At 45.1% G+C, this 17,922-nt stretch overlaps 1 protein-coding gene across 3 annotated transcripts in view; it reads left to right on the plus strand.

The window, feature by feature from the left end:
- The window catches only part of ZMYM4 (zinc finger MYM-type containing 4), a 63,045-nt gene that overhangs the window by 35,764 nt on the left and 9,359 nt on the right, over positions 1–17,922 (plus strand). For all 3 annotated transcript variants that reach the window (XM_063140672.1, XM_063140674.1, XM_063140673.1), the window contains 13 exons: positions 282–454; positions 1,389–1,575; positions 2,830–2,973; positions 3,235–3,272; positions 4,049–4,193; positions 5,150–5,271; positions 6,148–6,316; positions 7,076–7,129; positions 7,683–7,862; positions 8,064–8,158; positions 14,626–14,797; positions 15,304–15,455; positions 17,550–17,661. In XM_063140672.1, the coding sequence (XP_062996742.1) occupies positions 282–454; positions 1,389–1,575; positions 2,830–2,973; positions 3,235–3,272; positions 4,049–4,193; positions 5,150–5,271; positions 6,148–6,316; positions 7,076–7,129; positions 7,683–7,862; positions 8,064–8,158; positions 14,626–14,797; positions 15,304–15,455; positions 17,550–17,661 (1,743 nt within the window). The remainder of the gene's footprint in view (positions 1–281; positions 455–1,388; positions 1,576–2,829; positions 2,974–3,234; positions 3,273–4,048; positions 4,194–5,149; positions 5,272–6,147; positions 6,317–7,075; positions 7,130–7,682; positions 7,863–8,063; positions 8,159–14,625; positions 14,798–15,303; positions 15,456–17,549; positions 17,662–17,922) is intronic.

Genomic DNA, 17,922 nt, shown 5'->3' on the forward strand with positions numbered 1-17,922 from the left:
CATGAGAACTAGAAATTTGCCTTTAAAAATAAATCGTTAAAGTTCAGTAGCCCATGATTTGACAAAGTTCCTTTGTATTCACATACAATATGTAAGCCCTACACTGCTGCCCGTTGGTGCTGGCTCCTTTCTTTTTGTCCTTTTCCCCCATTTTAAAATGCCCTTTTAGTCTTCGTGTTGCCAAGAGAATTTGTTCCTGAAATGATCTCGTCTTACTTTTAAGAGCTAGAGATAGATTCCCCCCACCTGGCTGTCATTTGTTCTTTCTGGTGCTATCCTAGGCTGCAAGCTACTGTACAAGCACGACCTAGCCAAACGTTGGGGGAACCACTGTAAGATGTGTAGCTACTGTTTGCAGACGTCTCCCAAGCTTGTTCAGAATCATTTTGGGGGCAAGGTGGAAGAGTTCTGTTCGGAGGACTGCATGTCGAAGTTCACAGTTCTGTTTTATCAGGTAAGGAACTCTGGGGTTCAAATCTGTCTTTTATTGTTTCAAGCCCTCTGAAAAGCAATAGTAGGGAGCCTTGTCCAATATGTTGTATGGATGACTGGGTTAGGTACCAGGGAATCGCTCCAAAGCTTGCTTCGGCCTGGTTGGTGGGTCAGCTGGAAAACTGCAGGCCCTTCAAGCTCGAAATCTTGGTACACGGAGTCTAGTAAATAGCTGGGCCAGAAGAATTGACATAGTGAGTTAAATTAGCTCAAAACAAAGTTAAAAACACCTGATTTAAAATCACAGACATATGCAGCAATTTCTGTCAAAGCCTTTCCTCAGATTATGGCAAAAGACAAAAGGCAATTTGTTATTATGAAGAATCTTAAAGGAAATCTCCAAGCAACCCAGTGAATCCTATATTTTGGCCTGTAAAGTAAAGGTTAGGGGGTGGAGGAGAATATGTTACATGTTCCACCCTCTGTCAACAACTAGGTTTAAACTTGATACGGTTTTCTTTGTTTTTGCTTGTTTATCTTTGTATTTGGAAAATTAGTACAATTGTTAAAATTGGAAAGTAAATATGAATAATGTGAATGACTTACTTTTTTTTGTAAGGAGCACCAAGTAAAGATTTCAAAGTATTCTAGAAGTATTGAATATGTAATACACAATACCACATCGGAATTGCCATACTGGACTGGACCACAGGTCCTGCACTCGGTCAGCCACAGAGACCAACCAGATGCCCCTTAAATACCAACAGAGCTGCTTGCTATCTTTTGCCTGTTTTTAGTTGGGTGACCATCTATGATTTGTGTCAATAAAAGTATTTGCAAAATGAAGCCAAATACAACAAAAAGGATTATTTGGTCAAAGCAGTCACTTATGTGTACACAGAGTCCTTTATTTTATTTTCTAATCTCCCTGCACCTGTGTTTTTTCTTCTCCTTAGATGTCCAAATGTGATGGGTGCAAAAGGCAGGGCAAACTCAGCGAGTCTCTGAAATGGCGAGGGGAAATCAAGCATTTTTGCAACTTGCTTTGCATTTTGATGTTTTGCAACCAACAATGCGCATCGGATCCGCCGCCGCCTCCACCCCCGCCCCCGCCGCCCCCACCACCAATTCAGAACAATACAGGTAAAAGAAGCCCAGCCGTGTCGCTGCTGTTGCTATGGGTTTTGTTGTTCCAGTGGTTCCCAGCTGCAGAGAGGGGTTTGTATGTGCGTACGCTGTGACTGCTGAAGCCTCCAGCTATCTGTATACTGGGCAGTGGAGTAGACCGGAATCTGTTGTCTGTAGCGAGCTGTAATGTGCTCAGCCTTTGGCACAGATGACGCGGGCTGTGTCAGTTGAACATTTGCCGGGACAGGAATGCTTCCACCCACCCCTCCCAGACTGGCTGTAGCTTGGTCAGGCTTACACTCCAGCCTGCCTTTTTTCCATGATACACTGCTGTTGGCCCCCAATTCTGCAGATCAGAAACGAACCCAATGTAGGATACTGGAGGGTGGAGTCTACATATGAGTGGCACTACCTCGCACTTTGGATTTGGCTTGTGACATATTTGCCAAAAAGGTTGGCAGTTACTGCTATGCCTGCAGTGTTGGGGATTGAATCCAACGTTTTGGGTTAAGATACACACACACACACACACACACAGCCTTCTTTCTCCTTTTAGATGCAGGTCTGGTATCCAGTCAATAGAAGATAGGAATAGATTTTTAACACATTTTGCAGAGTAATATGCAAGACACACACACACACACACAAAATATATGCACAAAAAAGTGCCCATTCCAGGCCAACACTGGTAATAGATTCCAGTGTAATAAGAGAAAAATGTGTCAATAAGCAAAAAAAACCCACGTTTTTTAAAAATCTAATAAAAGTAGAAATTAGGTTAGTTTCACTAATGGAGAAAAGCGAACGACTCCCTTCAGTTTACCTTGACAGGTCAAAGAGAAGGGATCGTTTTCCTTATGCATGTCTACTCAGACATCAGTCCCATTGATTTCAGTAGGGCTTACGTCTAAGTCATAATCCAGCAGTGCAGCCTTACTGTTTGCATAAAATCAAATCTTGCATCTCTGCTCAAAGTGCCTTTTTATTAAACCTAAACCACGTTATAGTTTCCAGAGCCATAAGCAGTAACACTGTTTTGTTCATTTGAACGTTTGGTTTGCCGCTCCGTTCAGATAGAGCACTTGGAGCAAGCAGGGCCATAGCAAGTTGACCCTGAAACTATCATAGGTGACACTCAAACCTGCAGGACCTTTCATAGATATATTTGGTATAGAGAAATTGAGTTATTTACGTCCGTGAGTTACACACTGGCCTTTGGTGCCATTCCCATTCATGCTCCTTAAATCTTCTTCTGCTTCCTCCACCCAGCAAATCTTTCCATGACACCAACGCCCTTGGCAGGGGCCCCTCCATCTCTCAGGAAGGATTCCACCCCAGTCATTGCAAACGTGGTTTCCCTCGCCAGTGCTCCCGCCGCTCAGCCCACGGCCAACTCCAACAACGTTTTGCAAGGTAGGGCAGCTGTAAATGAGCTTGTCAGAGTGTGTGCATGTCTCCTCTCTGACATCTGTTAGGGCCTGGGTTGTTGGTTTTTTTATTTCCTGGGATAAAAGTTGATATTGTGTTGCTGTGGAAAACAAGAGCACAGAATGATCTAAGAGTGTTTATTTGTGAATTCTGTAATTCCTAGTGTGTCTGTTTATACTAACACATAATACACACAATATTATGAAGAGGGGTAAACAAATATCTTACTTTTTTTCCTGTTAACAGGTGCAGTTCCTACTGTAACAGCAAAAATCATTGGAGATGTAAGTTTTCCTGGAAAACATCTCAGTCATCTACTTAAGAGCTTTAATGGCAATATCTGTTTTTGTTTATATTCCATCTTTTCATTAATACTCAAATTTTCTGCTCTATATGTAGAGCTTTCCCTCACTTCCTTGTACCTTTTTGGTAGTAATACCTTGGTTTTACTTGGTTTTAAAAAGTGTGTCTCGCTTTCATAATTCCGAAATGGCACTCAAGGCAGCTTCCGAAAACTTTTAAGTCGTTTCACATGGTTACCTTTGCTTTTGCTGCGTTTGATTTTATTGTGTGTTTTAACAGATGTCAGTCCACACCACCAGCAGTGAAATTAAGCTTAGGCTGCAGGCATTTATCTAAACCAGTAAAAAAAATTAAAAAATTAAAACTTCCCCAGCTGATGGTGAGAGAAGGAGCTTCCATAAGAAGTGAGTTTCCCAAATAGGAAGATGTAAGATGCAAACCCCATAAACATGATCTCATCAGTAATCTTCCCTATAGCAGAGATAAAGACACAGACACTGCTAATGGGAGGGGAAGAGGTGGGGCTTAGGGAGATTGGTGAACTAAGGGCCCAATCCTATGCACATTTACACAGAAAAAAATCCTACAATTCCCAACGTGCCCCAGCCATCTGGGAATTGTAGGGCTTTTTTCCTGTCAAAACGTGCTTAGGGTGGTGCCCTAAGACTCGCTGCCGTTAGTGCTGCTTGTGAAGATGTCAGTCCTTTAAGAAAGGCAGCAAAAAGCCCGTGAATGTCGTTTTCTGACTTTAAACCAGGCAAGTACTCAGACGGATGCTTTGAAGCTGCCTCCCTCTCAACCTCCCCGGCTTCTCAAGAACAAAGCCTTGCTGTGCAAGCCCATAACGCAGACCAAGGCCACCTCTTGCAAGCCGCATACGCAGCATAAGGAATGCCAAACAGGTATGTGTTGTTTTTGTAAAAAAGAAAAACATGGCAAGTAGCTGTTTTGGTCCTTAGGGAAACAATGGTGAAGTAGCACTCACCTTTACACTTATTCGGACCAGCTAAAATGTCACACAAAGTACTGGTCGTGAAGGAGGTGGGAATTTTGCTGGGTGGGATGAAAAAGCTTCTGTATGCAGTTTGTAATCATTAAAAAAAAAACCCAGTGGGACCTGCAACACAATGTTGCAGCGCATCCTCCCACCACAGAAGAGGAATGTTCCTATTCCGGAACAGCAGCCCTTGTAATATCCCAAAAGCTACTGGAAGAAAGAAGCAGTGGCCTTTGGAAAATTAGAAGCAAGCATTTTCTCAGTTCTGTCTCCAGCACTAATTGCAATACACGGCTCCCTTGCAAGTCAGAGCAGAAGAAAGAAGTTGTAGTCCTTACATTAGCAAAGTAGGAGAGGTGGTGCACTAAGTAAAGAGTCTACAAAAGCTCATTTGTATAGTGTTTCCTTGTGGCTGGAAGGCATATTTGCCCCAGTAGGTCAAGTCCCATCATTGGGTTGTAGAGGGACTTCTGCATTCCCAGAATGTGTTCCTCGTGTATGATAGAGTGTGTGGGTAAGTGCATATCCCAATGTAGGAAACAACAGAGTCCTCTAGCAAAGACACGCGGAACTTTGGTTCATCCCTCCCAGCCTTCTTAATGGCCCTTTCCAAGGCCTCCTATAATAAAGTTCCAGCTTAGTAAGCTAGCTGTGGGTCATCTGTTATGTTTTCCTTGGCCTTGGAATAATCTTCTAAGAACTGCATGCATGGATGAGTCCCAGAGAACATATAGGGATGCTTCCATATTGAAAGGGATGGTGAGTTAGAAGCAACAGTTGTGGTTAGCAAAAGAAAGTTGAGGAAGATGAATGACCTGCCAGCTGCTTTTCTCCAGGGATCATGCTTTTTGCTTTTAACAGAAGAAGAAGAAGACGTTCCACCCAAAATCATCATGGTGCCTGTTCCTGTACCAGTGTTTGTGCCAGTCCCTCTTCATCTCTTCACCCAGTACACACCAGTTCCATTGGGAATGCCTGTACCTGTAAGTGATGTGTTTGGCAACCTGTCTTTAAGAGTGCGGCTTCAAAGATGGGCTAACCAAAGAATGGGTAAACTGGTCGGGTCGTGGTCAGCCTCAGCAGTACGCAGTGCCTCCGCAGCAGTGCTTGAGAAGAGCGCTGCACTCTGTGTACGCTGGTGCATCACACTGATGAGCATACTCGCCATCTTTTAACAGCGAAGGCACAACTGTTTCGTGTTGAGTGACCCTGAATCTGCGCACTTTGCTTAAGAGCATAAGTTGTTCCCTGTGTTCAGCATTCGTTGAAGGAATCCCAGCAACTTGTAGGCATTAGGTGGCCCTCCAGAAACTTGTGAGTGGTCTACTACTGGTGAGCTGTAGACCACCTTCTCTCTTCGTTTTCTGTGGGAGTAGACCGTGGCCATCACCCAGGGGTTATGGATGGGCCCAAGTTGAATTAGTGGCCAGATGTTAATTGAGGGCATCCATTTTAAAAAGGTGTGTGTCTTAAAAAGGCATCTGATGAAATTGAGAATAGTTCTCAAAAGCTCATGCCAGAATACATTTGTTAGTTTATAAAGTGCCATAAGATTCTTTGTTTTTTTATTCATAAAGCTAACCCTTCGGGGTAGAGTTCTTCTGAGATTGTAAGGGCCAGATCTTGATAGAGATTTGTTGCAAGAAAGAGGTTTTCCAGTTTGAAGAGGGTTAAGAAGGAAACATGGGTGATTTTGCAAAGCTTGTGGGGAATAAGGAGAGTCGCTTGTATTGTTACTGAGATTCCTCACAAAAGCAAAAGGAAGACTACTTTGAGTGTGATTATCTACCCACAAAATTTGTGTGTTTTCTGCTCCCTACCAAATCTTTCCATCTTCACACATTAAACCTTCTCTGTAGGTCCCAGTTCCGATGTTCATCCCACCTGCTCCGGAGAATGCTGTTAAGGCAATAGAAACCATTCCAGATGTCAAGGAGAAGAATTCTGCTACTCCCTTTGAGGCAGATCTCCTCCAGATGGCAGAAATGATCGCTGAGGATGAAAAGGACAAGGAACACTCTCAAGGAGGTGCAGGACTGTTCTTTCAAGGAAGCCAAAGGAGTTAGTGAAGGCTGCCAGGGGGTGGGGGGAGAACATGCAATAGAGGGGTGGGGAGAGAACCTTACATGGAAAGGTAAATTTATTCATTTCAAGTTGTCAGGTAGCTGCTGTATTGATCTCCCAAAGAGAGGGTCAGATTTGCAAATGCCTGTTCATGTATCACCTGCACGTTTTGGGAACTTAAGCAATTCTGCAAGCAATTTTCATTGAATTCCTTATTTGAGGGATGTTGGGAATGAAGCCACTGAGAACTGTAATGAGAAAGAGGGAGGAGACCAGGAGCCCCACGAAATTTCACAGGCCTTTAACTAGTAACCGAAATGTAAACTGCCTTGAAGTCACTGGTAAAAGGTGACGTATCAGTGTTCTGAATAAATATGCAAAATGAGCCATCATAACCGTCTGCCCTGTATAGGCTCAAGATGAAAGAGGTCACTGACCGTAGTGCAGTAGCACAGCACCTGTTTTTCATGCAGGAAGTCCCAGATTCTGTTCCCATCATGTCTAGTTAAAAAGGATTGAGCAGCAGGTAGTGTAGAAGACCTCTGTCTGAGAACTTGCAGAACGATCACCTTTCAGAGTAGACCGCCGTGGCCTAGCTGGACCAATGGTCTTGCTCAATAATCGGCTTCATATAGAATTATTAATGTTTTTGGATTGTTTGGTTCTTTGCTTTTGCCTTTAACTACCTTGGTGTATCCTTGTTCTCTTCTTCATTTGATTCAGGCTCCCAAACATCTGAGCACGAGCTGTTCCTGGACCCTAAGATATTTGAGAAAGGTTGGTACGCAATTCAGCATAGCACATAAGCTCACACAGTTAATAGTCCACAAAAAGTTTTTATTATTGCCTGTCCATTTCTACCTTAGCTTTTGGGAGAAATAAGCATCACAACTTCACAGTGTTTCCCTGCCTGGTTGCCTAGAGACAGCACAAAGGGCTAAACTAGATCTAAAGGGTTTTAATTTACAGAAGAATAGATCTTGGTTGAACTTTGAGGAAAATGTCTTGATGGTTGGAGCCCTTCGACATGGGGACTTGCTGTTACTTGTAAGTGTGGAAGGCTCTTTTTCACTGGAGGTCTTCAAGTAGAGTCTGGACAACCATCTGTTTGGAATTCTCTAGCTCTGGATTGCCTGAATTGAGTAGGGGGGGTTAGACTAGATGCCTACAAAGCTCCTTCCAAATCTAATTCTGTGACTTGGGCTTGCCATAGGCAACCAGCCACGTGGTTTCTGGAATGTACTTGTTGGCCTTGTCTGCCTGTTGGCTTCTCTGCCTGTTGGCTTTCTCTCTCCGTGCCCCATCGTTCGTTTCCTCCTCTCATTTGCAGATCAAGGCAGCACGTACAGCGGTGACTTGGAGTCTGAAGCAGTGTCAACCCCTCACAGCTGGGAGGATGAACTGAACCACTATGCCTTACGCTCAAATACTGTGCCCGAGCCTGAGCCCGAACTGAGGCAGTTTTCCAAAGGGGAGCTGGAGCAGGACCTGGAGGCCGACTTCCCCTCAGGTTTGTCAGCGCTGGGAGAAAATGCTCCCCAGTGTGGAATGTGCCGCCTTCCCTGGGCCGTGGCCTTCCGGTCCCTGCACCCACGCTCTTGAGTAACTCCTCAATTGACTCCCTGTTCGAGAGCAGCCTCCTACCCTGCATACTCACTATCCGGACTGCTGCTATTTTTCTGCTAAATCTCTGCTTTTGTCCCCAACTTAGACTCCTTTGACCCGGTCAGCAAAGGCCTAGGTCTTCACTCACGTACACGAGCGAGGCGAAGACACAGAGACGGTTTTCCACAGCCGAAAAGAAGGGTAAGGATTGCTGTTGGTTTGCGTGCTTCTTACATCTTACTCCAAGGGAAAGGCATTGATGGCAGTTTGAGGGTGTCGGGTCCTCCTTCAGCCCTCCTCTAATTCCTCTTGCTCCTTGACCCTCTCCCATCACATCCCAAGTTGCCTCTCTTCGTTTGCTGCTGTCTCCTTCATCTTCCATCACAAAATTAGGTCCCAGTTGAGTCAGGAAGTGAGGAAGAGGCAAAGCTGTTTCTGATGCACTGCCTCTCTCCCTGCCCAGTCTAATGCAACAAATTCTGGTTCCTGACTTGGAGCTGAGCAGAAGCAGGGAAAAGCAGCTGGCCCAGCTCAAGGAGGAGCTAGAAAAGTAAGCCAGATTCCCAGGGAGCAAGCGAACAGGGAGCGAGCTAACAGGAGTTTGGCAGGGGGAGTGTAGGGGAAGAGGAGACCAAGGAAAGGGGAACAAGAGAAGCCTCAAGGAAACCCAGGAGGCTGCCAATTCAAAGAGGCTGTGTGCTTGCCATGTGCTCCTGAGTGCTGAGTGAGAGTGACCTCATTCTGGTTCCTGACTTGGAGCTGAGCAGAAGCAGGGAAAAGCAGCTGGCCCAGCTCAAGGAGGAGCTAGAAAAGTAAGCCAGATTCCCAGGGAGCGAGCTAACAGGAAGAGCAAACAGGAGTTTGGCAGGGGGAGTGTAGGGGAAGAGGAGACCAAGGAAAGGGGAACAAGAGAAGCCTCAAGGAAACCCAGGAGGCTGCCAATTCAAAGAGGCTGTGTGCTTGCCATGTGCTCCTGAGTGCTGAGTGAGAGGTTGGTGTTTATAATTGCTGCAGGAGCTGAAGGGGGAGTGGCCTGATTGTCAGTTGGTCTCAGCAATCAGTGCCTAATTGCTGCTGATTGTTGTTGGCCTTTCAGTGACCTCATTCTGGTTCCTGACTTGGAGCTGAGCAGAAGCAGGGAAAAGCAGCTGGCCCAGCTCAAGGAGGAGCTAGAAAAGTGAGCGAGCGAACAGGGAGCGAGCTAACAGGAAGAGCAAACAGGAGTTTGGCAGGGGGAGTGTAGGGGAAGAGGAGACCAAGGAAAGGGGAACAAGAGAAGCCTCAAGGAAACCCAGGAGGCTGCCAATTCAAAGAGGCCGTGTGCTTGCCATGTGCTCCTGAGTGCTGAGTGAGAGTGACCTCATTCTGGTTCCTGACTTGGAGCTGAGCAGAAGCAGGGAAAAGCAGCTGGCCCAGCTCAAGGAGGAGCTAGAAAAGTAAGCCAGATTCCCAGGGAGCGAGCGAACAGGAAGAGCAAACAGGAGTTTGGCAGGGGGAGTTCGGCAGGGGAGGCCAAGGGGGAGGCCTCTAAAAAATAATAATAATAATAAAATAAATAAATAAATAAAATAAAAATAAAAAAGAGGTGGGGGAAAAAAGAAAAGCATAAAGAGAAAAAAAAACCCCCACAAAACCACCACCAAACAAAAGCAAAAAAAACCCAAAAGATTAAGACATCCTCATATAGTTGTGTACCTTCAGAGAGGACACAACAAAGCAAAGGCAATTCTACTATAATCAAAAAGGGGAAAAAAAACAAAAGCAGAAATCGACATTATGGATGGAAAGGAGTCCCTAGAGGTAGTGACCTGCAAAGGGTGTGCAATGTTCGTGTTTCTGCCTGAGCTCAACATGGCGTACACCTGCAACAAGTGCAAGCTGGTGGCACTTTTGGAAGAAAAAGTGAGAGGACTTGAGCAGCGAGTGTCCACCCTCCAAGGAATAAGAGAAGTCGAGGAGTTCTTAGACCGAACGGTGGAACTGCAACAGCAACAAGAAGCACATGAGATTGAAGAACAACAGCTAGCTGAAGCAGAAGTGGAGTATGCTGAGGGGAGGAAAGCCAATGAAGAGGAAACTCCCTGGAAAAGAGTGACAGTTAGACGAGGAATTAGAGGGCGTTCTGCACCGGTGGAGCCACTGCAGTTAAGCAACCGCTTTCAGCTTCTGGAGAATGAGACTGAAGGACAGTTTGCAGAGGAAGAAGTACAAGAGGCACCATGCAACAGTGACCAAGAGACAGAAGGTAGGTCAACCAAGAAGAAGCGAAGAGTAGTCGTTGTGGGAGACTCCCTGCTGCGTGGGATTGAAACCCAAGTATGTCGTGAAGACCCATGGACTCGCCAGGTGTGCTGTCTCCCTGGAGCACAGATTAGAGATGTGACTGAAGGGTTACCGAAGCTCATAAAGCCCACGGACACATACCCCTTTCTTCTCATCCATGTGGGAACAAATGATGTCGCCAAGCAGAGCTACGAAGAAATCATTTCAGACTTTGAAGTTCTGGGAAGGAAACTGAAGAACTTTGGGGCCCAGGTAGTTTTCTCATCCATCCTCCCGGTTCTTGGAAGAGGATTAGAAAGGGAAAGAAAAATACTCCGGATGAACGACTGGCTTCGAAGGTGGTGCCGTCGTGAGAGTTTTGGATTCTGGGACCACGGGCTACGCTACTTGGAACATGGACTGCTGGCAAGGGATGGGTTGCACCTCACAAGGGCTGGAAAGAATGAGTTCGGCCACAGCATGAAGAACTTCATCAGGAGGGCTTTAAACTGAATCTTGCGGGGGTGGGAGACGTAAATTTTGAGGCAACAATGGATGAAGGCCAATGCACCACAGTACAGAGAACAGCTCCAACAGAGTCCCAAAATAATGTCTGCAACAAGGTAGGAACAAAGCCAGACTATAAAACACATGGTCTTCGATGTCTATATACTAATGCCCAGAGCATGGGAAACAAACAGAATGAACTTGAACTCTTATTACATGAAGGCAAATACGACTTGATAGGTATAACTGAAACTTGGTGGGATGACTCCCATGACTGGAATATAGCAATTGAAGGATATAACTTGTTCAAAAAGAACAGAAGAAATAGAAAGGGAGGTGGAGTTGCACTATATGTTAAAAATACCTATCCCTGCACAGAAATACAGGCGGATGAGATTGGGAGCCCCGTCGAGAGCGTCTGGATTAAAATAAATGGGGCTAGGAATAAAAAGAATATGATAATCGGAGTCTACTACCGACCACCCAATCAAGGAGAAGACGAGGACGAAACTTTTGAGAAACAAATTGCCAGTGTTTCAAGGAAGTGTGATGTAGTAGTGATGGGGGACTTCAATTACCCTGATATCTGTTGGGAGACCATTACTGCCAAAAGCGGCCCTTCCAAGAAATTCCTGACATGTATGGGTGATAACTTTCTCCTACAGAAAGTGGTGGAAGGAACTAGAGGGTCAGCAATCCTTGACTTGTTATTGACCAATAGGGATGACTTAGTGGATAAAGTGGCAGTTACGGGAACTCTGGGGGAAAGTGACCACGTCATACTTGAATTCTTGATTATGAAGGAGACAAAAGTCGAGCGTAGCCATACACGTACTCTGGATTTTAGGAAAGCTGATTTTAATAAACTCAGAACTATAATAAGTAAGGTCCCGTGGCAAGGGAGCCTAAAAAGAAAAGGAGTGCAGGATGGGTGGGAGTATCTAAAAAATGAAATTTTAAAGGCACAGTTACAAACAATTCCAACAAGGAGAAAAGATAGAAGACAACAGAGGAAACCAATGTGGCTCCACAAAAAGCTTATTGATGAACTGAAAACAAAAAGGGATACATATAGGAAGTGGAAGGAAGGCCAGGCTACAAAAGAAGAGTACAGACAAGTGGCGCAGAAGTGCCGAAATGGCGTCAGGAAGGCTAAAGCTGTGAATGAGCTGAGATTAGCGAGGGATGCTAAAAGCAATAAAAAGGCTTTCTTCAGATACGTGAGTAGTAAAAGACAGAGGAAAGAAAGGGTGGTTCAACTGCTTAATGAGGATGGCAAATTGATAACAGACGACAAACAAAAGGCTGAAGTGCTCAATTCCTACTTTGCCTCGGTCTTCTCCCAAAAGCGGATCTATGACCCCCCTGGAAAAAGTGAAGCAGAAGTTGAGGGGGCAGGATTGCAGTTTGAGATTGATAAACAAATGGTCAAAGAACACCTAATTTCCTTGAATGAGTTCAAATCCCCAGGGCCCGATGAACTGCATCCAAGAGTAATGAAGGAGCTAGCGGAAGAACTCTCAGAACCTTTGTCTATTATCTTTGCAAAATCATGGAAGACGGGTGAGGTGCCGGACGACTGGAGGAGGGCTAACGTTGTCCCTATCTTCAAAAAGGGCAAAAAGGAGGAACCTGGGAACCACAGACCAGTCAGCCTGACATCCATCCCTGGGAAAATTCTGGAGCAGATTATAAAGAAGTCAATCTGTAAACACCCTGAAATCAATGCAGTGATTACTAGAAGCCAACATGGATTTGTCAGGAACAAATCCTGTCAGACTAATTTGATCTCATTTTTTGATAGGATAACCTCCCTTGTGGACTGTGGGAATGCTGTGGATGTCATATATCTTGACTTCAGCAAAGCTTTTGACAAAGTACCACATGACATTCTGATTAACAAACTAGCTAAAAGTGGGCTAGATGGAACAATTATTAGGTGGATCCACAGTTGGCTACAGAATCGGACTCAAAGAGTACTTATCAATGGAACCTTCTCAAACTGGGGAGAGGCAACGAGTGGGGTGCCGCAGGGCTCAGTCCTGGGCCCAGTGCTCTTCAACATTTTTATTAATGATTTGGACGAGGAGGTGCAGGGAACGCTGATCAAATTTGCAGATGACACCAAATTGGGTGGGATAGCTAATACCCTGGAAGACAGAAACAAACTTCAAAGTGATCTTGATAGGCTGGAGTGCTGGGCTGAAAACAACAGAATGAAATTTAATAGGGATAAATGCCAAGTTCTACATTTAGGGAATAGAAACCAAATGCACAGTTACAAGATGGGGGACACTTGGCTCAGCAATACTACAAATGAGAAAGATCTTGGAATTGTTGTAGATCACAAGCTGAATATGAGCCAACAGTGCGATAGGGCTGCAAGAAAGGCAAATGCTATTTTGGGCTGCATTAATAGAAGTATAGCTTCCAAATCACGTGAGGTACTGGTTCCTCTCTATTCGGCCCTGGTTAGGCCTCATCTAGAGTATTGCGTCCAGTTCTGGGCTCCACAATTCAAGAAGGACGCAGACAAGCTGGAGCGTGTTCAGAAGAGGGCAACGAGGATGATCAGAGGTCTAGAAACAAAGCCCTATGAAGAGAGACTGAAAGAACTGGGCATGTTTAGCCTGGAGAAGAGAAGATTGAGGGGAGACATGATAGCACTCTTCAAATACTTAAAAGGTTGTCACACAGAGGAGGGCCAGGATCTCTTCTCGATCCTCCCAGAGTGCAGGACACGGAATAACGGGCTCAAGTTAAAGGAAGCCAGATTCCGGCTGGACATCAGGAAAAACTTCCTGACTGTTAGAGCAGTGCGACGGTGGAATCAGCTACCTAAGGAGGTTGTGGGCTCTCCCACACTAGAGGCATTCAAGAGGCAGCTGGACAACCACCTGTCAGGGATGCTTTAGGGTGGATTCCTGCATTGAGCAGGGGGTTGGACTCGATGGCCTTGTAGGCCCCTTCCAACTCTGCTATTCTATGATTCTAGAATCTGTGAAATGTGTGTGTATTATTCTGTCTTGCGCTTGAGTCTGTTACAATCCATTAAAAAGTAAGTACACACACTCACACTAAGGCATATACAGATTTGAGATCTTTAAAGCTTCAAAGCACCACATTATCTTAGTAATCCTAACAGCCATATCAGATAGGTTTAAGTATCGCAAGGTTATGTTCTAGATGGTTATTGCCAACCACTTGGAAAATGGTATGTGCATTGCCCATTAGCCTATTAAGGTAAAGCTCCCAAATTCCTTCTGTGATCATTATTACATTTATGTCTTACCATTCCTCCATGGAGCTCAAGGTGGCATATGTGGATCTTCATTCGCTCCCCCACCCTTTTTAAGTTCTCATAGCAACCCTGTGAGGTAGGTGAGTGAGTGTGTGGGGGTGGGGGTGGGTGGGTAGGTGGGGGAGAGAGAGAGAGAGAGAGCGCATGTCACCCTAGCCTGATCCTTCAAGTCACTACACCACACTGACGTTAATCACATGGTGCTGGTGTCACTTTCAGGGAACGTGCATTCTTATTCTACCACCCATTTGCAAATCCTTTATTCCTGCCCCCTTTTGCCATTTGTCAGCCACTTGGAGGAGTGAGAGGTGAGTGACAGGCCAGACCCACACTCCTGAAAACATCAGCAAGTCACACAGGCTTTGCTTCCTTTACACAAATGCTTCCAATGCGAATGTTGATAGCCTGGGGCGGGTGGGCGGCCCTAATTCTGGTCCTACTTCCGCAGCCACGTGCTGATCCCAAATAGAAATAGTTTAATAGAGGAACGCGCTGGCTTGGGTCCACCGGCCACCTTACTTCACCCTGCGAGTGAGCCTAGCGATGCCTCCGCTGGCCATGCTCTGAGCCCCTTGCACACTTTTTGGCTTTCCCTCAGGGGAGGAAGAAGTCCATAGTCTCAGTGGAACCCCGGATGCTTGTGCAGAGTTCCTACCCAGGCTGTTCTGTTTCCGGGATGAGTCTCAAGTACATGTACGGGGTGAATGCTTGGAAGAACTGGGTCCAATGGAAAAATGCACAGGAAGACCAAGGAGACCTGAAATTCGGAGGTAACGTTTTCTTGTTTTTAATCTGGGTTGAACCATGGGAGTAGAAAGGTTATCCTGGGGCCTTCAGCAGAATAATTCTAGAAGGACATGCTCCAGTTGAGTGTATTTTGCTCCCAAACCCTTCCTATCCTTTTCCCCTACAGGATTGCTGGGCACTTCTTGTCCTCTCCCATTCCCAAACCTTCCAAATCTCTGTCCTTTTGAATAGCTGCCGTAGTAAGGCCCCACCTAGGGCAATCTGAATATTTGATGTTCCTCATTCCAACAGTTGTGTTTTGGCTTTTTTGGTATCTAAGTTAAGTTTTATAGCTTGCTATTAATTAATTAAATCCTTGGCTTTTCTCCACTGATGATTAACGTTATGCTGTTCAGGCGCACAGGGAGCTAGAAAAGGGAAAGAGACCGTGCCCCCGGTTACTCTGATCGTGAGAACTGAGTTAGAGGTGGCTGCTTATTTCTGCTTGCACAGGAGGTGGATCCACTATAGATGCTTCTCTTTCCTGCAGTTCGGCCTGTGAAGCTCAAAGAGGACATCCTCTCTTGTTCTTTTTCGGAGTTGAGTTTCGGCTTGTGCCAGTTTATCCAGGAGGTGCGGCGACCAAACGGTGAAAAGTATGACCCCGACAGCATCTTATACCTGTGCCTTGGAATTCAGCAGGTAATTGGTCTTCCATTTTCTGATGTTACAAGTCTTTATTTGTTCTTTGGGACGTGGTGAGCAGAATCCGTTTATTTGTGCAGCCAGGACAGATTGCCGAGTGTTGTGCTAGCCCTTTGCCAACTTCACTCCTTGCCAATCTATTTCCAGCTTTAACTCAAAGTTCAAGCTTTGATCTTTTAAAGCCCAAAATATTTAGGACCAGAGTATCTTTGGAATTGCTCCTCCCCATATAAACCTGTCCCAGAACTTGGTTCTACATCTGACTCCCCTCTCTCTGCCCCTCCCACTGATAGATGTATGGCAGGTGGGTGTCAGGACAGGGACTTTTCAGTAGTGGCACCCAGACTGTAGAATAATCTCACAGGGCATGTGGACCTTTTTTGTCTGCTTTGAGGTGAGCTTTCAAACCAGTTTTTTTTTTCCCAGTGGGCTTTTTCTTATTAGTTCCAGCTCTTGGAGCATTTCTGAATTGCCTGCCGCTTTTAAATCATTCCTGGGTGGGGTTTTTTTTACTACTGTGAATTTTGTTAGATATACAGTTAGATGTGTGTGTGTGTGTGTGTGTGTGTGTGTGTGTGTTTATGTGTTTATTAGGCAACCTTTGTACGTTTTAGCCATAATTACAATAAAAGGAGAGGAAACCATCAAATTATATTTAAACCTTTGAGAGCCATCATGAGTATGTCCTGACGTAAGTGGTGAGATATAAGTCATAGACAAAAATATGTCGTTGCCTCCAGTATCAGAGGTAGTAAGCCTGTATACACCAGTTGTTGGGGAACATGGGTGGGAATGTCCTGTTGTACCATGTCCTGCTTGTGGGTTCCTGGTCAACAGCTGCATGGCCAATGTGTGAACAGAATGCTGATGGATGGACCCTTGGTCTGATCCAGCAGGGCTCTTCTTACATTCTTAATATAACATGAATTCCTTTCCTATCGGTTGTTCTCCTGAGTCTGTTCTTATGAAACCTTTTCATTTAATTGGACTTACTAAATCACTCCATCCCAAAGAGGGAGGGAGGGAGGGAAATAGTGCTACTTATTCAAACCCATCCCTGTCCACCAAGACCAGTTTGAATAAAAACTTCTTACATCTCTTCTGGAAACTGTACAAGATCAGGCTTTGGCATGTCTCCAGGAAAAAAGGATTCCAGTGTTGAGGAAGAGTAGGTGAGAACAACCCTCTTGCATCCCCAAGGTCATGGTGTAAAATAGAACGGAAGGTGGTATCTCATCTGCATAAACGGCGATCTCCCAATCTGGCGCCCGCTGTCACCTCCTTTAGTGCCTGCCAGGATCCCTGCACCTTGTGATTATTATTTTATTTCTTAAGATTTTAAAATTATTTTTAAATGGGAGGCTTAGCACGTTATAAAGTGAATTTCTGCCTTCCAGCATCATCTTAATTTGAATTTAAAAGAGTGGAACTCAGACCTCACCTCTGCTTTGTACTGAGGTTCTTCGACAAGTTATTTTTCTTTTAGCCTCCTCACCCGTTTGCCTTCTTGGAAATGAGTGTTTTGTCTCCAGGCATGCCCACTAGGCCAGGTGTTATATGAATGGGTCAGCCCACCCGCTGCCCAGCGGCCATTTCGTGAGAGAACCCACAACAGGCTCACAAAATTCCAAAAAGGTTGCAATCTCTGGCATAAAATATCCCGGGTTTTTTTTACCGTTCCTCCAAACCAACCACTTGTTTGGAGAATAGAACCATCTCCAAGAATACCGTCCCCATGTTAGGAGGAGGGAACAGAAGTGAATTTGGAGTCAATGGCCTGTGTCTGTACACTTCTATTTAAGCCTCAAGTTTATTTATTTATTATTACATTAATATTCCTGCCTTTTTTCCTTCTTAAGGAACCCAAGGCAGTGTACATAACCCTCCTCCCCATTCTATCCTCACAACAACCCTGTGAGGTAGGTTGGGCTGAGAGTCTGCAACTGGCCCAAAGTCACTCATGGCCGAGTGGGGACTAGAACTCGGATCTCCCGACTCCCAGCCCAACGCCTTAGCCGCTACACCACCCTGGCTCTCAGCATCGCCTCTCGGTTATGATTCATTGTCCCGCTTTCCTTTCTTCTCTTGCAGTACCTATTTGAGAATGGTAGAATAGATAACATTTTTACGGAGCCCTACTCCAGGTTTATGATTGAACTTACGAAACTGTTGAAAATCTGGGAGCCTACAATACTTCCAAGTGGTAAAGTGGCTATTTGTTTTGTCCATATTGTTAGTTGGGAAATGATGGCTTCTAGTAAATTGGGGTGGCTGGGGTGAGGCTGACTTCAGTCTTGCTTAGTCTGCTTTTTAATGATAGTAATTTTACATTATGTTTCAAATATTTTTAATTATTTTCTCGTGTTTCCCTATGGTCCACTGAAACGTTTTATAGTTATAAAGAAGTAATGCATGTTCAGGATCTCTTAACAATTCAGGCAAGCCTGGCTGTTCCTTGAGATCA

This window comes from Elgaria multicarinata, chromosome 13 (assembly GCF_023053635.1).
Source record: "Elgaria multicarinata webbii isolate HBS135686 ecotype San Diego chromosome 13, rElgMul1.1.pri, whole genome shotgun sequence".
NCBI classification, from domain to species: Eukaryota; Metazoa; Chordata; class Lepidosauria; order Squamata; family Anguidae; genus Elgaria; species Elgaria multicarinata.